We start from the raw sequence: 25,000 nt of genomic DNA, 5'->3' as shown, positions 1-25,000 counted from the left end.
AAAAAACATCAGAGAAGTGCGAGAGTTAGAATGAGCCATCACTAGCATAACCTAGACTGACTCCACACTACTCACCCAGGCGTCGCACGCGGCCCAACTTGCCACCTTCGCGATCTTGTTGAAACGCCTGTGCTGTCCGCAGCACACCATCAGTTCCTGCGATCAGCATCTCCTGATCCATCTCGTCTTTTTATAATCTGCATGAGATCCAAACTAATTACAGATCCCTTTTACCTGCCTAATCGTGTGATTAGCTTTTCCATTACCTTTTGTTCTAATTATCATAGTTATATTATTATTATCCCCGCTTTAATTGCAATCGATGGACTAAATTCTGGGGTATTAATCGTCATATATCAGAAGCTTTGATCACCAATCAAGAAGCACCGACTCTATTAATATGCAGTTTAACACATGCAAGGCTGACATACAAATATAAAGTTTATATTACTAACATGTTGTATATACTAGAGATGGTTTTCTGTGGTTTAAGTTGCGTTCTGAATTTTTTTTATTGCCCTTTCATCTCTCCAATGATTGATTCAAAATCCAAAGGTCTGTGTTGAATTTGGTTGCCTTTGAATGAATTTGCTGCATATAAGTTTGAATTTGACTAATTTGATGTACGAAGGATACACTGGTAGTGATAGGTGATATGGCCAATTTGCTACTGTTCTAATGTCGCATGCATATGTTGATAGTTCTAAAGCTTCTACTGACTATGGGATCATGCCTGCGTCCATATGCTATTATGCACTAGCCATGGGAACCATCATGTGCATAAATACAGAGGAACGTGATGTTGTCAATGAAAAAGAATTTTTTTCCCATGCTACTTATATAGTATCATGTGATAAAGGTGTTGAAACAGATGTCGCTCAATTGTTGCAATTCATAGCTGCAGGTCTAGTTCCTAGCATTGACAAAACAAAGGGAAGCTCATGTATCCCGTCTTCGTCTTCGTATACCTCCTAATGGGCTGGCCAATTCAGAGTGTGGCATGGCATAGTAATAAGATGAATCAAATATCTGGATCCGGACCGGTCTGGCCGGATCTCCCCCCCCCCCCCCCCTCATCCATCGGTGTTCAGTCAAGGAGATCATCCTCCTCGGTGGAGGAGGAATCCCCGTGGCGCCCATGGCCGTTGGCGAGGCCGGCTGTGGAGCCAGGTGCCATGCCAGGGCCGACGCCGTTCAGGAGGTTGGAGGAGGAGCCACTTGCACCGAAGCCTGAGCCTATGCTGTTGAGGAGGTGAAGACCGGGGCGGCGAGCCGCGGCCTCGCTGGCGTCACGGCGTCGGGTGAGGAGGCCGCGGTCCAGTAGCGGTACGGCGGAGGGTGGGGGGCTAGTCTCCCCGCTGTCGTTGTAGAAGGGAGGCACGTTACGGCGAGCCGCCATGGTGGCGAAAGGCGCAGATCCGAAGCCCAGACCCCAGTGCGGCGGGTCCATTGCCTTCACTGGAGTTGGTGAAGGAAGACGAGGCATGGCCCTGGTGGAGAGCATCTCCGCTAGGGGCATCTCCGCCGCGCGGGAAGACCCGACCTCCGATGGTGGGCACATCCACCCATGGTTCGGGCAATACCCCGGTGGGTATGCGGGCTGGGTGGGTGCAACCACTGGGGCCGAGGCCGAGGCCGGAGCCGGTGCAGGCGCGGGAGCGGGGGCCGGCGTGGGGGCGGGTGCCAGCGCAGGGGCCGATGGGTTGATCACCATTAGGCCAGCCCTCGCATGGCACGGGAGCGGGCACAGAAGGTGATGACGGATGCAGGACGGAAGGGGAGGGGCCACAATGTGGTCGTCACGGAGGTGAACCAGAGTGTGGCGGAGCATGGCCCGGACGCACAAGACGTCAACCACAACGTGGTGGACGGCGTCCCAAACATCGCGATCGATGGTGGTGAAGAGGGAGGAGACGACGGCGTCCAAGGTATACACCGGCATCTCTCTTACCTAGTTCTATGTTGCCGGCGTTCTTCCTCTTTCTTCTTCTTCTTTGAAAACTCAGTGGTTGAGGCGTGCTTGATAACATGTTGTAAACTAAAAATGATTGTGAATCTGGAGAATGAATCTCTTTGTATTTCCATTGATAAGATTGTACAAATATATACATGGTGAACGGGTGGCAACGCACCCGTTCCTGGATTACAATGGTTAGATAGAGATTAGAGAGAGATCTTTGAACAGGCGTCTGTCTTGAGTAGGTGTCCATTCCATACAGTTGATTCATTATGCATGATGTTCACCATTGATCTTGTGCAGCGGTTCCTTTGATTCATGAATGGTTGAGATCATCCCTCTAAATCTTTCATAACAGACTCAATGACAAGAAGAGATCTGGGATTCGGACAAAAATTCGTCCAATTCAAAAGGGCCAGAGATAAAAGAAATCTGGCCAAAAAATTCGGCCCAATTTGAATTTTCTTGATGGTTGCCGAATATTGCTTTTCTGTATTTCATTTTAGCTATCTATTGATGATAACGTATGCTCCTATTTTGGGTGTGATTCACTAATAATTTTCTGCATGATGCTCCAGTTGTGGAGCACCTTTTGACTATATAAGGCAGCTACAATCTGCTTACTGTATTTAAGTATCTATTTCTTATATTACTGTGCATTGACCATGAATTTGATTTGTTGTAATTTACTACTCTTTTCCTTTTTTTGTCCATGTCCCATATGTAGTCCATTAGTGATTGATGTACGCCCATGCGCGTGTGGTGCCCTCGTGTATATATAAACATCTGGAACTCTGACAGATGTGTGTGGAAAAACTTAGCAATTATATTTGGTAGTTGGAATGATCTTAAATGTACACGACTATGCTAAGACATGTCTATGGATAAAGGTTAATACCATATATCACATGTGGCAATACAATGTTGAAAGTTTGTACAAGACACTACATTGCTCTTGACCTAGACGAAGAAAAAGACAGTGTACACGATACAAATGAGCCCATTAAATCATATGTTGGGGGTCTTTGAAAAAAGACTCTCACCCTACCGTCTAGCCAGATGGAATGGATGAAGGGGGCCCCTATTTCGTTCGGCAGGAGGGGCCCCAGCAGCCCTTACTCAGGGGGCTCTGCCGCTCAGTGAGGTCGGCGCGCTGGCCCTAGTGGCCCCTGCTGGTCCCGGGCACGCTACCCAAGAAGCCCCGGAAATGTGGATGGAACAGATCCGGGGATACCTGAATGACGGAATCTGTGGCAGAACCAGTCTGAATTATACCAGTTTAAGTGTACTAAACATCTAAAAGCACTTAATCACTAGTCTGTCGGGTAAAATCTCGATGAAACCACTTGATACCGGATCGTAACACAAGTATATATCCCGCACGAAGGGGAGTCAGAGATACAACAATCCACAATATTTTACATTACATAGATAAGGGTGTAACTTACATTAGAGTTGAAGATAGAAAGTTGAAGAACTTTAAAGAAAATTTACAGAAATTAAGTGTAAAAGAGAAGTTCTGCAGCGGAAAAGTAAAACACGATATACAGATGTAGTAGGGGTGATATCATGATAAGCCCAAACATGACATCATTCATCTGAACCATAGCTGGTAGATGGTTCCCATTCCATCGTCCTGCCAGCAGGTAAAGCACTAGGCCAAGTCATACTATTGTTTGAGTTCTCCAAAGTTATTCCTGAAAAACAAGATCACAGGCAAGTCTGAGTATACTAATACTCAGCAAGACTGACCCAGAGAATGGTATTAAACATCCCTTTAACTAGACATGCAAAGTTTGTGAAGGCTCTGGAGTTTATTTGCTGAAAAGCAATAAAGAGTAGGTCCTTAATTTCAAGTTTTAGCTTTCAGGTTCTAGTTGGATTAACCAGTCTAGGATTGCACTTATCTATACAAACATGGTATAGAAAATTATTTGCATTCAACAAATTGAGTATCCTCATTGTTCCACTTCTTACTCTATGCAGCAAAGGGATTAAGCAGTCTCAATATCCGTGAGAGGCGGAACAGTTCGAACCAAATTTCATCCTTGCAAGGTAAAACCTAACACACACGCTTGGAGCACCGTTGAGTTACTCCCAAGCAACCGTTGGCTTCTCATTCCGGTTCATGGATCAGGGCCACTCTCCCCGACTATAGGGCACCACTCCTCGTCCTTATAGTCGTAGTGAAGCTCTACGGTTTAATTGGGCACCACTCCTCGTCCCTTAATCAAGTTACTCAATTATCCCTAAAAGAGAGTGGGGTTAAGTCCACTCGCCGGGCCGAATAAGTTACTGGGCTTGCCGCATACCATATTTACGGCATGTGGCTAGTACTTTCAAATGCTTAACAAACACTACCACACACTGCGGCCTTATCAAATTTTATCAACACAGACGGGTTACCACCATGAAACTAGTTGAAACTAGTAACCCAATCCGTCCATGGTCCTTATAGTGATTGCATAAAGTAAACAATCAACTCCTATAAGCTCGCGAGTGATAGGAAATCACTCGACTTTTACCGGTCCTATTAGCAAAGCAGCTAACTCGGACTCAATTTCTAGTGTTCAATCAACAGGTACCTAAGATTATGCATCTAGATTTTCATTCAACTCTAATAACTTAAATGCACAAGTAAACTGTAATAAGTTGCATAAAATAATAGAATTATGCACCGGGGCTTGCCTGTTTTGAAGTCTAGAGAGTCAGTGGTCTGAGGTTCTTCCGAATCAGAGTTCGGGGCTTCAGTTAAATTAACAATGTTGGCTTGAGCTTCTGAGAAAACCACTTCTGGATCCTGAATAATTTCGTATGTTCCATCGGCTAACGATGTTTCTAATGGAGGGGTTGGGAGGGAGGATTGGAGGTTGGGAGATGCTTGTCGGCAATGGCAGGGCGCGGCAGCGGAGGGCGCTCATCGAAGGGGTGGTTCCAGGAGAGGAAAGGCGTCAGGGAGTGGGGGAAAAACCTCACCGGTTCACAGCAAAGCTTACTTAGGGGTTAAGAGGGTCGAGGGGGTACTGTGGCGGCGGGTTGGCGGCAGAGTCTAGCTTGCCGAACATGTGAGGGAGGCGGTGGTTGTGCATGGCCGTCGGTAGAGGCCGGTGGGGCTATTTATAGGCTTAGGAGGGGAGGGATAAGCAAGGGGAGCAAGGGATGAGCTCGTTGGGGCTTATGGGCGAGCTCCAGTGGCGGCGGTGGCAAGGCCATGGGCGGCTGGCGAGGTGGCGGGTCAAAGAGCTCGCGGAGCGGCGTGGCGCTGCGCAGGGATGCCAGCAGAGGCGGCGCAGGAGGCAGTGGAGTTGCATGCGCAACGCGTGGATGCGTTGGAGCGGCACGGGGAGGCAAATCCGGGGCGGTTAAGCTCACCGGAGATGAAATCAGGGGCGGCGGCAAAGTGCCTCGGGGAGGGGATAGGAAGCGCCGCAGGAGGGGGAATGGATTGAGGAGGGGCAGAGGAGGCTCACCGGCGCATTAGCTGGCGGTCTGGGGCAGCTGCTGGGCCGGGGAAACGGCGGCAAAGGGTGGCGTCGTCGCCCTCTGTTTTGCTCTAGCCCAAGGTTGAAGACAACCTGTGGGTGGACTAAAATGCAAATTTCCCGTTGATCTAGAGCTCAGATGAAAAAGTGCCCAACATGAAAATTGTTCAATTTTTCAAGATCCAAACTTTCATGTTATGCAAATCTTCACTAGATCAAAGGTTTTGAAGATATTTTTATAATTTTAAAAGAACACTATTCCATTAAGGGAGAAAATACTTTTTATAGTAAAATTACTATACTTTTGGGCTAACATGCAATAATGCCACTAAAGTAATTATTTGTAGCATATTTGCAATAAGGCCCATATCAAAGTTGAAAATACCTTTCAAACCAAAACTTTTTGTACCAAGGTATTTATAATTTTTCATAATTACCAAAATACCCCTAGTTTGACATAAAATAAATTTTATCTATCAAACATAATAAGCACCAAATTCACACATTAACCCTAATTTAGTAGCTAGACACATGAGGTGTCACAGAATCTTTCCTCGATGATGATGCAGATGCGGAACAAGTCTCCCATAGAGCTAAGAGATACGCGCTGGTGGAGGGAAACTTCTACTGGCATGGCACCAATGGTGTTCTATGTAAATGCATCTCTCGGAAAGAGGGCCTCGAGCTTCTCGAGGACATCCACGAGGGTCAGTGTGGTAGTCATTCTTCGTCACACATTGGTTGGGAAAGCCTTCAGACCTAGCTTCTACTGGCCAACCGCCCTTGAGGACGCAGTCGAGCTGGTCAAGAGGTGCAAGGCGTGCCCGTTCCATGCTAAGCAAATACACTCTCCGGCTCAGACCCTGCAAATGATCTCACTCTCCTGATCCTTTGCGGCCTGGCGGATGGATATCCTGGGACCTTTTCCAGTTGTTGTCGGTGGCTACAACCATTTATTTATGGCCATCGACGGGTTTACCAAGTGGACGGAAGCAATGCCCGTCACCAAGATTGACAAGCACAATGCTATCAAGTTTCTCGGCTCAATCACAAGCTGATTTGGGGTCCCGAACAGAATCATCACCGACAATGGAACACAGTTCACCAGCGCTCTATTCGGCGATTACTGTGGGCATCAAAATATGTTTTGCATCAGCATCCCACCCCAAAAGCAACGGCCAAGCAAAGAGCAAATGCGGAGATCTTAAGCGGACTCAAAACCCGTACCTACAACTGCTTGAAAAAGCATGGCAAGATGTGGGTAGATGAGCTCCCAGCTGTGTTATGGGCAAACCGGACCGCTCAGAGCATTGCCACTAGGGAGACCCCGTTCTTCATGGTGTACGGGCCCGAGGAAGTTCTGCCCCCCCCCCCCCCCCCGACGTCCCCCCGGGTGGCTGCTTTTGGTGAGGAAGACCAAGATCAGCACTGGCGCCTAGACCTCGACCTGGTTCAGGAGCACCGTCGTCACGCCACCTACCGTCATGCCAAGTACCAGCAAGCTCTACGATGCTACCATCAGCGTTATGTCCGGCTACGATCCATGCAAATAGGGGGATCTTGTCCTGCGACGCGTCTAGGCACATGGGGGCAAGCACAAGCTCTCTCCCATGTGGGAGGGCCCCTTCAAGGTAATCAGTGAGCCCTGGACAGGAGCTCTAAGATTGGCTATGGAGGATGGCACACCTCTGCTGAGTCCCTGGAACATAGAACTCTTACGTAAGTTTTACCCGTAGGGTGGTTTTCTCACTCAAGCAACATGATCAAATGCTTTCTCTGCGCATGTTGCCTAGGGGCCACCTCATACGGACTCATGTTTATATTCTGCAGTAATACAAAGTTTCGATGAGAATTAGTCTTTGCGACAGTAATTTGTTCGGTTGTTTTTCCCTATGGTTCTCCCCAGGGACACCTGAACTGGATGTCTTATGTACCACCTTGTTTAGTACAGTCAGTGCGCTTTAGGGCAAGCAAGTTAAGTAAGAAGTGCCTAACTAGTTCTCTTGCTGAGTGGCCTGATGGGTGGCCTGAGAGGCAGTACCCTGAGTGTAGCCAAGCCCTTGGGGTTCTGGGGGGCCTGATCTGCGGATCGCCCTCCAACTCTCAGGAGTGGGTTGTTGTATCTTGGCCTGGTCTACCCTCCCCTACTCATCACCAATTGGCACGGGTCAACTAGTTCGCTAATTACTTGGCTTTGCTATCAACCCGGGCCCCAAAGTTGACTACAAGGTTATAAGCATACATAAGAGTTTCAAGTACGGTGCATCGAGAGCCCTCTGGGGATTGTAATGCTATTGCGCAAGTTTTCTCAGTAGATGTTTTCTGCGCTAAATGGTCTTGATGTCTTAAGACTGCTACTACGCCGGTGAGCTAGGGTCCAGAGCCTGCGGCTCTGCCCTAGGCTAAGTCTTGGGGCACCCGGGAAGGAGTCCCTGGGCCCCCGGGCGCTTCGATGGTCCCCCTTGCAAGCTCGATGCGCTTGCCTGCGGGTGGACCCAGGGGCATGAGCACGGCTGAGCCCAAGGCAGCTAGGGAAGGAGTCCCTGGAGCCCTAGGTACCACTGCATCCACATAAACAAAGTGACAAGTAAAGAGAATAGGAGCTGGGGCCCCGGGCCTCGGAACCCGCATCTCTACGAGGCGAATCCACACCGGGAGTAGGTTGGTCGCAGACCACGTGCTGCCCATAGCATTTAATGCAAAATGTGGGTAGCGCGTGAGTCATGCGCTCCAACAATTACGGAGGCCACACATGCCCAACCGCACCCAAGCGCACCGGGAGTGGTTGGATGAAACCGCGTGCTGCCCATAGCATTTAATGCTAAACATGGGTGGCGTGCGGGTTGTGCGCTTCAATAGCTACGGCAGCAGGACTGCGCCGCCTGTACCATCCCTCATGTCGAACAAGACATGCCAATCCCTGCCAGCACTATTGTGCAATAGTGCTTCTGTGCGGCAGTGGTGGCAGGGGCTCCTTTGGCTTCGGCAACCAGCAAGAACTACACAGTGAGAGAAGCCTCTCTGACAAGGAGTACTGTATACATAGTACCCAGATGTGGGTGTCTACCAACCTGGTCCTAATCAAGCATAGATGGCAAGATTCAACAGCAGCAACTTAGTAATTAGATCCCACTTGTCAGTGAGTGTAAGCGGGCTGCTTTCTTGGACTATAAAAGGGGGTAGACCCCAACCTTAGGAAGGGGACTTTACTTTGGGACTTCACACACATTCGCCACCTTAGAACGGACTTCTCTAAGATCCTCCTCCTTCAACCTTAGACATTCTCAGCTCTCTTGTACTCAGGCTCAGGCCACTCTTGTACTCTAGAGCAATACATCCACCACCATAGACCACCATAGAGGACGTAGGGTGTTACGCTCCGGCAGCCCGAATCTCTCTACATCGTGTGTTCTCTTAGGACCTCAGTAGAGGGATACCCTGAGAGACTAAACCCTCCAGGAGGCGTCCTACATGCCGACACTATCACCGGCAATGTTATCCTAAACGCTAAACGGTAAACAGTCGGTCACCTGCCGTTTAGCCTATTATTCGGGCAAAACAGATGTTTAAACAGGCAAAACAGTTGTTTAAATAGTCAAAACAACGGATTAAATAGAAACAGTGTACCACTGTGTAGCGTTTAAACGGTATGTAAATTGGGTAAACGACCGTTTAGACGAACAGTGATCACCGAGGACCCCGGTGACCACCGCTGCAGCTCACCCTCCGGATTGTTGCTTCTTCTCCCCCTCAAAGAACCTTAGGGACCCCATCTGTCATTCCGTGACAACATCAATTAACGCTAAGCTTGTTGTTATTTATTTCTAGTATTTAAATGTTACATATAATCTATACATAATTATTTCATGTGTAAAACTACGAGTAATGATCATGAAACTTTTACACAGAGGTAATCATAGTATAACAAGCATGGAGTTCAAGTTTCATTACATTTGGTGCAAGATTATTAGTCCTTTCTTATTTATACATGGATTATATGGTTTATGCTAAAGCAAAGGCAAAATAGTCTTTTCACCAAGGCTAATCATGACTACTGTGTAGATCTAGATTTTACAAGATTAAAAAACCTAGTTTGAGAATTTTTAGACTTCTCTACAGATTACTATGCATTTTCAAAGTTTACAGATTTTAAAACCCTAATTAAGATGTCTGAGGGGTTTAAACCGAACTACAACAGAAGTCCAGGGAGGGATCTTGGACTTTATACCAGCTGGAACTTCTCGGCCCGCAGGGGTCTTCTTCTTCCTCGTGACAGGTGCAGCGGGGTCTGGCGTGGCCGGTGGCGCTTCGCACGTTCTGGCGCGACGACGGGGGAGAGGTGGTGTAGGGACGCGCAACCTGTGTCCCCAGTGACGGCGTCCTCTGGGGGGGTGTTCTCGACCGGCGGGAAGGCGGAGCAACACCAGGGCATGATGACGACGGAGGGGGCCGGGGCACGGCGGCGCACAACGGCGATGTCATCGATCTGGCAGTGAGGGCGTAGAGAAGCGATGATAAGTGGCCGGTGGCGTGTCCACGGGCTTGGTGAACCCGGCGGTGGGGTTCTCGGGATGAGGGAGGCGACAGAGCATGGGGCTCCACGGCAAGGTTGCTGCCGGCAGCGGAGTGCTCATCGTCGAGGCATTAGGGTCCAAAACCGAGGACGGGAGGTTATGATAAATGTTCACGGCGCCAAGGTGGTGAAGGTACGCGTCGAGGTCGGGAAGGAGAGTGACCGCGGTGGCGGCATGGGTTCACTGGAGCTGGTGAAGATGATGGCGCTAATGGCAATGGCTCGGTTGGCGCGGTCGCGAGCGCTGCGAGCATGTGAGAGAGGGAAAAGAGGACAAACGTGAGCGAGAAAGGTGGCTAGCTCGGCTTTAAGCCCGGGTGAGGTGACGTACGGCCGGCGTGTGGCCGTTGCACCGGTGCGGCGGACGGCGGAACAGAGGAAGAGGTGACACGCGGCCTCAACGTGGCGCGCGCGGAGCGGCCGAGGGGGGGTGTCGTGTCAGGCCACGACGACGGTGGTTGTCTGGCATGGAGACAGAGAGGGGACCGATGAGCGGCGGCCGGCTCTTGGGCCCGACACGCACGCATTCAGGGGCGGCACAAATGCCACGGCCTCGCCGCGTGGGTAGAGGCGTGTTACCCCCAGGCCAGGCGGTGGCCAGCAGTGGGCCGGGCCAGTGGGCCCACAGAGAATGGATAAACATCCAAAAATAATTTATTTTCCTTCTCTAAAGTCTGGGATTTCTAGGAGGGGGTGAATTAGGATTCTAAAAACTAAAGCTCTCTAAAAACAACCTACCAAAACCTATGCAAGATAAAAAAGATATGTGCACTAAGATGTTGCTAAGTGTTGCTAACTCTACCGAGGTAAGGTCTTGCAACTTAGTTTCTCCTAGAAACTAACCTATGAAGCTAGTCTAGAAAAGTAAGAACACAATTGCAAGAACATAAATGCAGAACCTAAAAAGATGGGTAGAGATATGCACTCCCGATGATGATGGCGACGGTGGCACAAGTTGGAGACAAAGATTTTTTTCCCGAGATATCGAGAAGGTGCGCAAGCCTCCCCCCTAGTCCTAATTGTTAAGAAACCCTAGTCTTAGGGTTATGTGGACTCTACCGAAAACGCCCCTGAAGGGCGGTATCTCTCTATATATATTGGAACCGTGTAACAGATGAGACTTGAAGATTAACGAGAATACGAGTTCCACCTATATTGTGTCTCTCATGTGTTTTCTCTGTCGTGCATCTTGGGAGACGGGATCTACAACTTCTCTACGCCTAATCTATTGTGTGAGAGAACGAGAATGGATCTGGTGATCCGTTGTAACACGTTTCTCAACACATTATCAGCACACTCTACTTCGACAACGCCATCGCATTGCTGCGAAATCGGATCGTTCTGCATCAACTCTCCATCACGCCAGCAGGTCCTTGGCTTAGCCTAACTCTCCTAAGCGAGAGGCTTTGAATTTCCCTTCATCAACGACGGTATGTTGCTTATGATCTTCACCGATCTCCCGCTGAGAATCGGATGTTTTTTTAGATCTAGATCTAAATCCTATAGATGGGTTTCCGTCATGTTTGATCTGCACGGCCTCTGTGAGCTGCCGCCGGCCTCGAGCCACCCGCCACCGGGCCACGCATCGCCCAGCTGTGCTGTCGTTGGCGCCCTGCAGGCCGCCACCTCCCTGCGCGCTCACCGCCGTTTTGCTCGGTCGAAACAGCCGGACAACCGTCGGATCAGATCCGACGACCAGGAGCGGCTGGCGCCACGCTAGGCTACGTGTAGGGTCCGAACCGTCAGATCTTGATTGAACGGTCCGGACCCGATCTGGCTCAGAACGGCCTGATCTCTATCAATCAGCTCAGATTAGATCTGGACAGCACGTAGGTCCGAACCGTCAGATCTTGATTGAACGGTTCGGACCCGATCTAAGCCCAAGTGAGTGGCTGCGTACCGGTTTTTGCAAAAGACCCCCTGAGTTTTTTTGTAATATGGGGCCCGCAGCCCCTGGCCGTTTTGCAATAGAGCTCCTGAGTTTTTGTAATATGAGGTCCGACGTCCCTGGAAGGGGCGTTTTGCCGCTGCTGTACCGCGCGCACTTATATATCTGGGAATCAGGTTTTTTTACACACGACTGTTTAATTTACTACGAATTGTAGACATGCTTAATTAACCTGAAGTTAATTTTGCATGACAGGCTATGACTGAGGTTAAGTCAACGGAGTTTAAGCCCCCTGAACGGCAAGAATTATCTAACCTGGGCTGACAACTGCGAATGGCACCTGGAGTCCATGCAGCTGACGAAGGCCATCACCAGCTTGGGGCCAACGTCACTCCACTGCCGTCCCATGAGCGGGCACGGGCTAGCATCTTCTTGCGGCACCATATCCACCCGGACCTGAAGATGGAATACCTAGAGGTGAAAGACCCTCTGACCCTGTGGACCAAGCTGAGAGAGCGCTTCGGACCACAAAGTGAAGTCCTCCTGCCGCAAGCTCAGAATGAATGGGCAAACCTCCGTCTTCTAGACTTTAAGTCTGTGGCAGGATACAACACGGCTATTCACCGCATTGCCTCTCAACAACGCTTTTGTGGCCAGATTGTCACTGAGGTGGAGATGATTGAGAAAACTCTTGCGACCTTCCACCCCACCAACATGGTGCTCCAGCAGCAGTACCGCAACAATAGGTACACGAAGTACAGTGACCTTGTCAACATGTTGCTCAGTGCTAAAGCTCACAATGAGCTCCTCATGTCCAACTTCCAGCAGCTCCCTGTTGGCTCTGCAGCGGCGTTACTTGAAGTACACGCCAACTTCTCAAATGAGAAGAAGAAGAAAGGGCAGACGCGCCTGTGGCGCGATGGTTGAGGCCGCCTGCTGCGGCGCCTCCCCGCCCAGGCTCGAAGCCTGGGTGCTGCATGGTCGTGTGCCCCCCTCCAAAAATATAGTAACCGTGCAGATGGGTCCGCGGCCGCCACGAAGCGTGCGCGCGTGAGGTTCCTGCCGGCTATTGAGGTTCGGGGGGTCCCTACCTTAAGGACTATGTCGAGGGGACGTCTCTCCCCTTGATCGAGTCTTTTTAGAAGAAGAAGAAGAAGAAGAAAGGCTACTCCAGAGGGAGAGGCCATGGACGCCGCAACTATCAAGGTCCCAGAGGTGGAAAGTTCAAGAAGCCTAACGCTAATGGCAATGGTAAGGGTGGCTCCCAGAAGGACCAAAAGGGCGATGCAAGTAATTCAAAGCATGCCGGAAAGGGTTGTTTCCGCTGTGGATCCTAGAAGCACTGGTCCCGTCAGTGCACCACTGAAAAGCACCTGATTGATATGTATCAGGAGTGGAAAAAGCACCAGAAACCGGAAGCTCACTTTGTAATGGCACCTGTAGATGCCAACACTGGAGAGCATCTTCCAAACCCTGTTGTGGCCAATGAGCAGTCAGAAGATGCTGCTATGGAGGTGGATGATCCAGTCGATCCTACCACTGAGGGATATCCAAAATGACTGACGAGGACTTTAACCTCGATGATGATGATCTCCTCGAGTAGTAGCCATGTGTCACCTACATTTTCCTTTTTAGCAAATTTTATTTATTCCTGAAGAACAATATTCGGTCGTGATGTAATAATGCTCCTGTTGAGCAAAGAATATTTGCTTGTTTCCCATATTGTTACCCTGTACCCACTCCGACTGTGTCGTGACTAAGATGCGTGGTCATAAGTAACTACGCTCTGAGAAGCTTAGCAGCCGGACCCAAGGGTCCGGACCCGTCTGACAGGGCCAACGGTCCCAGACCTACTCCCCGCTCGGGGACTAGTCCGGTATTGCCACGTGTCCCAGAGGTGGAAGTGATTAGGGCCTGTAACTGTAAGTCCGGACCCCCGCGATAGGTCCTGGGATGCCCACGTGTACCATCCGGACCCCACATCTACTATCCGGACCCCGCAGTTGGATCCCGAACCTCCACCTAGACCACCCGGACCCCCGCAGATAGGTCCCGGAACTCTACGGACCCCCGTAGATTGGTCCTGGACCTCCAGGTGCACCATACGGACCCCTAGTAAGGGGAGTCCCGAGCCTCCGAGCTAGCATGTCCCATGGGCACGGATGCAAACTCTTTGTTTTACAAGTACGCTTTGCTTGTTTGTGTTCTTGTTCTATGCTTTGTGCTTTAGCAAGATGTATTAAATCTATGCTTTAATTACTTAGAACAAGAGCCGTACAGTCCACGATGGAGGCAGAAGATGAACTGTGCCTAGTTGATAGCGCCGCCACAAATTCAATCCTAAGAGAGACGAAATATTTTCAGACACTCCAGAAGAGGACTGAAAATATTACTACAGTTGCGGGTAACAATGGCCGCATTGTAGGCTCCGGTCGAGCAATAGTTGTACTCCCTTGTGGTACTAGAATTTTCATTGAAGATGCATTCTTGTACCCAGGAGCTACTCATACTCTCCTCACATTTAGAGATATCCGTCGCAATGGCTATAATATCATGACTGCCAACCAAGGAGGTACTGAATACCTTCACATTACTGCCTCGGATGAATGTGAGTTCAAAATGGTAGAGAAAGCGCAAGGCACCTCCTCTGGATTGTACTACACAAAAATCAAACTGCCCCCAGAATTCGTTGCGATGTCCACTATATTTAAAAATCCGGAGTCTTTTAGAATTTGGCATGAAAGACTCGGACACCCTGGATTAAGGATGATGCGGAACATCATTAATAATTCTATTGGCCATGGCATAAAAACCACGCAAATCACGAAGGATTTTCTTTGCGTATCTTGTGCTAAAGGAAAATTAATAACTAAGCCATCTTACCTGAAGATAAGGTCCGAATCCCTGGGTTTCCTGGAGAGACTTCAAGGTGATATCTGTGGTCCAATTCACACTCTGTTGGGACCCTTTTGATACTTTATGGTACTTATAGATGCCTCTACAAGGTGGAGCCATGTGTGTCTGCTATCGACACGGAACCACGCTTTTGCAAAATTCATTGCCCAAATCATCGGATTACGTTCAAGTTTCCCAGAGAACCGAATTCGGTCAATCAGGATGGATAATGCCGGAGAATTTACCTCAAAGGCATTTAATGATTATTGTCAAGCTATGGGCATTGATGTAGAGCATTCTGTACCTCATGTACACACAGAACGGATTGGCTGAATCATTAATTAAAAGAATAAAACTTATTGCCCGGCCACTTTTACAAGATAGCAGACTCCCAACCAGTTGTTGGGGGCACCCAGTGCTGCACGCTGCGGCTTTAATCCAGTATAGACCATCTGCTTACCACTCTGCTTCTCCCCATCAGTTAGCGCGAGTTCAACAACCAATGGTTTCCCATCTGCGAAAATTCGGCTATGTTGTATACATGCCAATATCACCACCCCAGCATACATCTATGGGACCTCACCGGAAGTTGTGGATATATGTTGGTTATGAATCTCTATACATAATCAAATACTTAGAGCATAAAACTGGGGATCTGTTTAAGGCTCGGTACGCTGATAGCATCTTCGATGAAGAACATTTCCCGGCATTAGGGGGAGGATTGTACCTTAATAATAAAGAATGCTGAGAAATTGAATGGAGTGCCAGCAGCATCCAGTCGCTTGACCCTCGCACTAAAGAAACAGAACTCGAAGTTCAAAGAATAATAAACCTGCAACAACTAGCCAATAATCTACCAGATGCTTTTACTGATATAAGAGGAGTGTCTAAATCGCTTATACCTGCGGCTAATGCATCGGAACGAGTGGAAATACCCTTGGAGGGTATGAATCCTACTCAGAACCCCAATCCTAGGAAAAGGGGGAGAAAACCGGATGATTTAGTACAGGCTAAGCGGGGACGGCCGCAAAGGCAGAGTACTAAAGAGAAAGCATTACGCTCTTTTTCAGTAGTCCCTGAAGAGACACACCCTGAAGATGACAGTCCTAGTGCAAATGTGCGCGCAAATAAACATGATGGCACAAGGACTGAGGGACGACCGGCCCCATATGATCTGGGAAACCATGATGGGTCGGATGATTCAATTGAAGAAATTGCCACAAACTATACCGAAACAGGAGAGTTATATAACCGAAAGACTTCTAATGTCGACATTCATTTCGTCTCTAAGATCGTCGATGCGATCGATGAGGATCCTAAACCAAAGTCTATGGCAGAGTGCCGGAAGCGCTCAGATTGGGTCAAATGGAAAGAAGCAATAGAGATGGAATTGCGCTCGCTTTCAAAGAGGCAAGTATTCGGGCAAGTCGCCCGTACGCCCCCCCCCCCCCCAATATTTCCCCTGTAGGGTACAAATGGGTATTCGTCCGCAAGAGGGATGAAAACAATGTGGTGGTGAGATACAAAGCGAGGCTAGTAGCACAAGGGTTCACGCAGAGACCCGACATCGATTATGTTGAAACTTACTCTCTGGTTATGAATGGCATAACGTTCCGATACTTAATAACATTGGTAGCGGGTTTAAACTTAAAAATGCAGATGATGGACGTAGTGACCGCATATCTATATGGGTCACTAGATTTGGAGATTTATATGGAAGTCCCAGATGGACTGAAGATCCCGGATTCTAAATTAAATCGCAACATGTACAGCGTTAAATTGCAGAGGGCGTTGTATGGGCTTAAACAATCTGGTCGGATGTGGTACAATCGGCTCAGTGAATTCCTCCTGAAGAAGGGATATGTAAATGATCCAGATACTCCCTATGTATTCATTAGAAAATCCGCGAAGGGTTTTTGTATTATTTCAGTCTATGTTGATGACTTGAATATTATTGGACATACAGAGGACATTGAGGAGGCCAACAGCTACCTCAAGATAGAGTTCGAAATGAAAGACTTGGGGCAAACTAAGTTTTACTTGGGCCTGCAGATCGAGCATCTCCCTGAAAGAATATTCTTACACTAGTCGACCTATACTGACAAGGTCCTTAAGAGATTTAACATGATGAAAGCCCATCCATTAAAGACCCCAATGGTCATAAGATCTCTTGAAAAAGATAAAGACCCATTCAAACCAAGGAGTGACGAGGAGGAACCTTTAGGGCCAGAAGTCCCTTACCTTAGCACCATTGGAGCACTAATGTACCTTGCAAATTGCACCAGGCTTGATATTGCATTCGCGGTAAATTTGCTAGCTAGATATAGTGCAAACCCAACCAGAAGGCATTGGGTAGGCATTAAGACCATACTGAGGTATCTCAAAGGAACTCCTGATCTTGGCTTATTTTTCCCGAAGAATCATGGCCGAACTATGGTGGGCTATGCAGATGCTGAATATCTGTCGGATCCCCATAACGCTAGATCTCAAACTGGTTTTGTTTTCCTCTGTGGAGGCACTGCTGTATCCTGGAGATCCAGCAAGCAAACATTGGTAGCAACGTCTACTAATAATTCAGAGATAATTGCTCTGTATGAAGCCGCACGTGAATGTGCCTGGCTACGACGGATGACTAACCATATCCACAAGTCTTGTGGTCTTAGCACCGTCAATGACCCCACCATTGTCTATGAAGATAATGCAGCATGTGTTGCACAAATGGAGATAGGCTATATTAAGAGTAATATGACTAAGCATATAGCTCCTAAATTTTTCTACCCTCATGAAGTCCAGAAGCAGGGTGAGATGAAAATCCTGCAAGTTAAATCATGTGATAATCTAGCAGATCAGTTCACCAAATCTCTACCAGCGATCACATTCAGAAGATGTGTACGCGATATTGCAATGAGACGTCTGATAGATTTGCAGGGTTCAGGGGAGAATATCCCTGAACTAGCCTTTGACCTTAGGCTCTGAAGGTCTTATGTGTCACAATCCAGAAGATTGTTATTGTCCTGAAGACACAAGTTGTACTCTTTTTCCCATTGTGAGTTTTCCAGAAGTTTCTCACAGTTGGTTTTTAACGAGACAAGTGCAATACATTTGGCGGCACTATGTACTCTTTCTCCATATTTTTCCCACTGGGTTTTTAGGAGTTTTAATGAGGCATGAGTTTATCGCAGTATTCGCCCAAGGGGGAGTGTTAAGAAACCCTAGTCTTAGGGTTATCTGGGCTCTACCGAAAACGCCCCCGAAGGGCGGTATCTCTCTATATATATTGGAACCGTGTAACAAATGAGACTTGAAGACTAATGAGAATACGAGTTCCACCTATATTATATCTCTCGTATGTTTTCTCTGTCGTGCATCTTGAGAGACGGGATCTACAACTTCTCTATGCCTAATCTGCTGTGGGGGGGAACGAGAACGGATCTGGTAATCCGTGGTAACGCGTTTCTCAACACTAATTTGGAGCCCCTCGCAAGGCCTTGCACTCACTTAGTCCGCGCAAGGACCGAGGCCTTGATCCGCACAAGGATCAAGGATGGCAAGGTGACCCGCGTTAGGGTCAAGCTTCCGGTCGGTTAACTCCGGATATCCCCGATACACGCCCACTCTCAAGTGGGGTCTTCCACGGGCCTCTCTCGGATGCTCACCGCCATCTCCACTAAGGTGATCTTTGGTCAAAATGTCGAGGGCCTCCCTCCCTCTCATTTCCCCACCTAAAATTGGTAACATTTGGCAAGAGACACCTGAAATGATTTAGATATCCAAAGCAACCCCCCAAGACAAAAACTTGCTTTTATTTCAGGTTTTTACATGAGCAGATCGGAAAAAAAAACACAACCAAGTGCCTGTTGCACTGCAGACAGCCAGCAAAATTAAAATTCTAACATAGGACAACTTATAACTGCTAGAGCTGATCTATCATCAAGTTTTCCAGATATTTTTTGTTCTTCTCCCAGAAGAAAAACAAGAACCAGATAGAGGTCATTTAACACATCCACGCACATGCTAAAGAAAATCTAACCCAAATCTACGGATTCTGAGAAATTGTGCTGGAAATATGGACCAAACCAGTGAAAGAACACACAGAACTATGAGTAGATCACAGCAAAACCAGTGTGTTGTTCTTTCTGATATTGAGTAACAAGAATTTGCAGGAGGGGACGGATTCACTTTGTTGGCGGCATGAAGAAAAAGGCTGTTGTGCTGGCATGGAGGAGCCATGACAGCAGCATCTTTTCGCACAATAAGAACTAATTAGCTATTAGGGCTCACGGGTTAAGGCCCTCGTCCCCCTTTCTATCAAATGGCAAAATAAAATTGGAATCCTAAAGCAAGACCTGCATAATGGTCTTTCTATTATCATTACCCAATTAGTAATTCTGCATAATTGTTTCAAATGGTATGCTTTTCTCATGTACAATAACCAATTGTAGAGTAAATTGATCTAGATCTATTGTACTGAATTCTTTTACCAGTCGTCTAAGTGCTCAAACATGAATCAATCATAATTCACACAAAAAGGTACCCATATAGACAAACATACATGAAGCCTAGCTTTTTTTGAATCTGGTACTTAATAACCGAGAACCCTCAAACATGCCCTGTAATTTAGCCTCCAAAACAAAGCTATCTGAAGCCGTAGGACCATCGGAAGAACAAAAGGTAAATTTTCAATGAAAAATTACAATGGCAATACATTGCATTAGGATTTGATTACTCATAGATCAAGCTTTTTTCAGCTATCTTTAATGCACTTCCAGAGAGAACCTCAAATGCTTCCTTTGGCCAAGAGTCATCATTCAGACTAACACCATATGCAGTCCTTCAAAATTAGAAATTACAATGAATCAGCAGAGACAACAATACAATTTCAAGATGATTTGTTTAGTTTTTTTGCGCACACACAAAAAGAAAGAGGGGTGCAAAGGTTAATTGGTGATCGAGGTCTTGAGGATCGGTGCCATGTGAATAACTCAATGCAATTTTGGCACATGATTTTTATTTAAAAAAAGTAGACCACAATAAAAGTACAGGTCCAGCTTCAAAAAATGATGCTATAGCAGAAGATAGACTCAAGAGTGTTAAATGCCTGCCTCGATTATCATGCCTAGTTTGGAGAGTGAGCTGCATATTCACCTGTGCAGAAATCAGCATCATCCAAATGCCTACACATCAATTTTCATTAGGGTGTCAGTTCAATCATGGGAATAAAAAGAATCTGTGGGCTATGTGCATGTGTGACACTAACACTTATATCATCTAGTTGCCAACAGATCATACAGTTCAAATAATGTAGCCCATGCTATTTTTGAATGGGCATTGAAAAGAGAGGCCAGGGCAATTATTCAGTTAACTTGGATTTACATGATAGGAGATATTCATAGGTTTGCACTCAAAAAAGAGATATGCAAGAAATAAAATTCTCTTGACTTCAAGCTCTATCAGCAAAAAAAAAAAGTGTTTCTCTAGCCTCAAAGCATGCAAATCTCATCAAGCAGCAAACCATCGGCACTGACTTTGTGCTGGAAGCAAACCTAGGATACACATCAGTGACTTAGATAAGACAAATGTGAGGGAAGCCCCAGCATCGATGCAATCCAGTAACCAAATTTTGATGGTTTAGTACTGAGTCAAATTGAAAAGCAAAATAAGCTTTCCAGTTTGCTTGATCTGCAGTTCAATAGCTCTACATTGAAATTAAAGTGTAAATTTCTACTTGAAAGCTGAGTATAAAATGATTTGATATGCATTTCAATAGCCATGTATTCAAAGAATTTAGTGTGCAACTAAAAAACTATCGCATAACGAAAAGAAAGTTACCTCCAGAATTAGGTGTCAAGGCAGGAAATAAGCAAAGTAAACACATGCTGCCGGTCCTTTTGGAATGTTTTAAGGAGTAGAGATTTTTGTCTATTTATGCGCTCGGCTTGGCTGGGGCGGCTCGGCTCGTGCGGAGGGCTTGCCCAGCTCGATAGACAGAGCCGAGGGGGAGGCTCGGCTCGCGTGGAGGACTCGCGCAGCTCGACTCAACATGACAGAGCCCATGGGGAGGCATAGGACTCGCGCAGCTCGGCTCGACAGACAGAGCGCTGCAGGGCCTCGAAGGAGCAGAGAAGCTGGGGCGGCTCAGCTCGTGTGGCTCGACTCGGCTAAGTGAGCCGACATAGGACTGCTCCCTCTTTAAAGTAGAGATTGCTACAAACTACCGCATTAATCGTTTATGGAAAGAAAAAAAAACATGCCATCTATTTGGTGTGGGTCCACAACAAGATGGTCGATATCTCTTATCACGATGTCTCTTACCAACAATAATAAGAAAAAAATATTATCATGTCCTATGTATATATAGAAACATGTGGCATTGTGATTTAAAGAAGGTTAAATATTTATCCCTCCAATTTTTTATTAACGTTGTGAAATAAAAAATGATTTGGCGAGCGCCATACAAATAAAACTAGAGGTAGTAATATTAGTTTTAAAGAATGAGGCCCAACCTAAAAATAACTAGGCAGCTTTTCAATTAGAAGAAATAGACACTGAAATTCGAATAAGAGAGGACTTATGGTTAATTGCCTGGCTAAGAATATTATTTAGACTTATTGCTAAATAGAAAGACTATGATCCGGCACGACGCCAAGCTACCGGACCTATCCAGGAGATCTGGCATCACGAAGGCAATAATAGCCAAGAGCTATCAAGGTATATTTGACTTCTCTTATATCGGAAAGTAGGGGTGTAATCAGATCGAATACGGACGGATATAGCTAATACCGTATTTGTTTTCATATTTTTTCTTCGGATTCGGATCGAATACAGATATTGATCAAATGTGTCGGATAAGACTTTGAATGGTTATCGACATCATATTTATCCAATTTTGAGTACTCGGATACGGATACGGATCGAATACCAAATGTCCGAACTCGAATACGGATCGAATCTTAACCATTCTAAATGGATCGGAATTCGAATACGAATGGATAATATCCGTACCATTTAACACCCCTATCGGAAAGAATCTAGAGAGATAAGGTAGGGATATCAGTCGACTAGCCAGCTGGAAACTTTTCTTTGGCCAAATCCTTGTCCTTTTTCACCTTGTCACTAAGGCTAGGACTGACGAGAGATGATATCATCTACTGTAAAAGAACATATATAATTAATTATCTGATAATAACACAATTGCCCGGGTCACTTGGTTAGTTACAAGGATGTAAAGTCTTTATTTGGTTCATACCAACAGTATTAGGAAACGACAACTTATGGACTGTCACCTAAATTTGAGTTAGAAATGACTCCAACTTAGATGAACTTAGGTGACTTAGTGCATGGCCACTCCTCCCACCCTAACACTTCCTACTCTTATCAAAATTTATTTAAATGCATATGTTCAAAAGATTGGGATTAGAAGATGGAAGATTGAAATTTTCTAGCGCTTGCAATCCTATTGAGTTCAGAACACATGACCATCTCCCAAATTCAAATGGAGCGTTCAAGTGTAACAAAGGAAAAACACAAGAATTTCAAGAGACATCACACAAAAGACAGTTTAAATAACACTTAGTGCACTATATGCTGTATGGAGACTGAAATGGGTAATATGATTTGCATATCCAAGTTCGCCAGCCAGTTCTATCAAGACGTGTAACCAAGATATGGTGAACTGAGGAAAAGCGCAGGACAAAAGTTTTGGAATTTTCATGGAGAAATGGACAATCCGTTCAAACCTGGAAAGACTTTCTTCCGCAAACATCTAGACAATCTGATAATGCCATAAGCAAATGCATCATCATCACAGAAGGTACAGCGATAAGTCATAATTATCACATAATTTCTGAAGTTCACCAAATGCTGACTGACGACCAGATTACTAATAAGCTACCAGCAAGGCATAAAATAAGAGCAAATGCATCACCAGCACAGAAGATACGGCGATAATTCATAATTGTCACATAATTTCTGAAGTTCACCAAATGCTGACTGACAAACAGATTACTAATAAGCTACCAACAAGGCATAAAATAAGATAATTAAAGTGATCATATTTTGCTAGGCCGTCCAGAAGGATAAGTAACATTAACATCAGACAACCACACGTCTTAGAAATGGAAGTTCAAAAACACAAACAGGTTGCCCAGAAACTGATAACAAGCACAGGCCAATTAAGTTCGCACCCCACCCCCACCCCCATCTGGCGAGTCTGATCCAACTACTACCAAATATATATATAGTCTAAAGTTTCATACTCCGTAAGACAGCCATCATGAGCAACTTACTGATACATAGAAGTTACCAAATTACCATATGATGTTCAGCCAAACCCACTCCTATACCTAGATAACCATATGACCTACAGCACTGAAGCATAAACAGATGTTAAGTTAGAAGCATCAGGTTAGCTTCTTTCGGTGCAGCTCAGCCAAGATACTCTGGAACTGCCTTTCCGCATCGCCATATGCTTCCTCAAACCTGCTACGCACTGACTTGAGATTCAGGAGCTCTGCTTCTTCATTTTCCTTTTCCTTTGCAATCTTCTGGCTATCTTGGCGAAGGCGCCCAAGTTTCTACTCGAGCTCAGCTATTGCTATATCCTTTTCATCAAGAAGTGCATCAATTTGGGCCGAGTAGGTTGTCTTCCCCACTATTTCTGCTTTCAGCTTGTTTATTTCTTCGAGATAACAGGTGCGGTTAGATTTGACTTGGACTAGTTTGGTCAGGGTGCTCTGCAAAGACTGTACATTGAATCCATTTCACTCTAGCTGACGGAGGATACTGATCTTGTCCTCGAACCATTTCATGCTATTGTCTATGCTTGCTTCCCTTGTACCCTTCACTAAGTCGGCGTATGTCACCATCAGGCCTAACGCCATTCCTTCACGCAGCGCTGGGTTAGACTCACGTAGTGGAAGGAAATGCGGATGCTGAGGTACCTCCTTAAAATCATCCATTGCTTCAATTAGTGGCCACAAAGGTGAGCTCTTAACGAACGGAACCTGGTAATCAGATATTCGAGAGAAGGCCGATGGAGAAGGCAAAGAGCTCCCAGAAGCAGAGCAGCTCCGCAATGGAGAACAGTTCATGGTGCACTGTGATCTCCCAGCATTCTGAAGACCTAGGACTGATCTCTCATCCACTTTCCCACCGGCCTGTTGAACTGGACAATCAGGCGATGGGATAGCTGTTTGCATAACATGGTTGCTTCTAGCTACTTCAGTAGAAGCATGATCTGTGCACACATCATCATTTCTGTTTGCTTGACTAAGACTGCTCAACATAGCAGTTTCCATAACCTGGTTAGCTGTTTCCATAACATGGTAGCTTTTAGCTACTTTGGTAGCAGCATGATCTATGCATGCATCACTTTTGTACACTTGACTATTGTTGTTGATCATAACAGTTGGCTCTTCCTCCAACAGACTACCATTTATGTCAGCACCTGTGGACAGATATCTTGTCACTAATCATAAATCTGCTACTTTCAAGCATGCCTACAACTACGTAGCAAACTGGCACATTTTAACCATGGGTGAAGTTTTCACAGTTCATACCTTTTCCATTATACATTGATTCAAAGCCAGGAGGTACTGCCAGGAACAGGTCATCCTGATTTGACAATTCAGTAATGGTCGGTGTATCCTCGAAACTTCTGTCAAGCTGGTCTTGAGTAAGAGATTTTGTACCTCCAACTGCATGTGAAATAGTACCAGGTTGAGACGCTGATGGACTAAAATCATGCTTAGTGCAAGTTTCATGGGGTTTCATTCTCCTTAAATGGCATGCCATATAGGCCAAAACAATGGCATGGCAATAAATTTATGATGAGAGGTAAAGAGTCCAGTTTCATGATTTCATCCTGATATAACCTGGCGTACACAGTTACCAAGGGCTAGTACTCAGTTTCGATATAATTGCAAGTGGCTACATAGTTCAGATGGCACATTTCATCACAAGTTCACAACAACATGCAACAATCAAAAACTATGAATTGTGTATTAGACCTCGAGATGGAACTGCCTCAAGAGGGTTGTTTTATTCACCAACCTAAACCTCTGGAAATGATGTGGCACTCTTGGAAACCATGTAATGAAACACTCCACGACGTATGTCCTTGCTGCTAAGGGAGATTCTTTCATTGGCTCTACCACTTCCTTTCTTCGCATCTGCTGGACAGTACTAGTCACATCCAATGAGCTATG

The 25,000-nt window shown here is 46.4% G+C and overlaps 1 protein-coding gene and 1 pseudogene across 1 annotated transcript; one reads left to right on the top strand and one right to left on the bottom strand.

The window, feature by feature from the left end:
• Nucleotides 1-12,233: 12,233 nt before the first annotated feature.
• On the top strand, nucleotides 12,234-12,827 carry LOC120680878. Its single transcript, XM_039962459.1, has one exon. The coding sequence runs from the start codon at nucleotides 12,234-12,236 to the stop codon at nucleotides 12,825-12,827; it is 594 nt and encodes a 197-aa protein (XP_039818393.1).
• A 10,181-nt stretch (nucleotides 12,828-23,008) lies between these two features.
• The window catches only part of LOC120680877, a 4,489-nt pseudogene continuing 2,497 nt past the window's right edge, over nucleotides 23,009-25,000 (bottom strand).

Source organism: Panicum virgatum, chromosome 7N (assembly GCF_016808335.1).
Source record: "Panicum virgatum strain AP13 chromosome 7N, P.virgatum_v5, whole genome shotgun sequence".
Classification (NCBI taxonomy): domain Eukaryota; kingdom Viridiplantae; phylum Streptophyta; class Magnoliopsida; order Poales; family Poaceae; genus Panicum; species Panicum virgatum.
Note: the sequence above shows the minus strand (reverse complement) of the source record. Positions and strands in the feature narration are given on the sequence as shown.

Excerpts from the sequence above, each read along its gene's own strand:
- LOC120680878 (XM_039962459.1), top strand. The coding sequence starts at position 12,234 with ATGGCACCTGGAGTCCATGCAGCTGACGAAGGCCATCACCAGCTTGGG.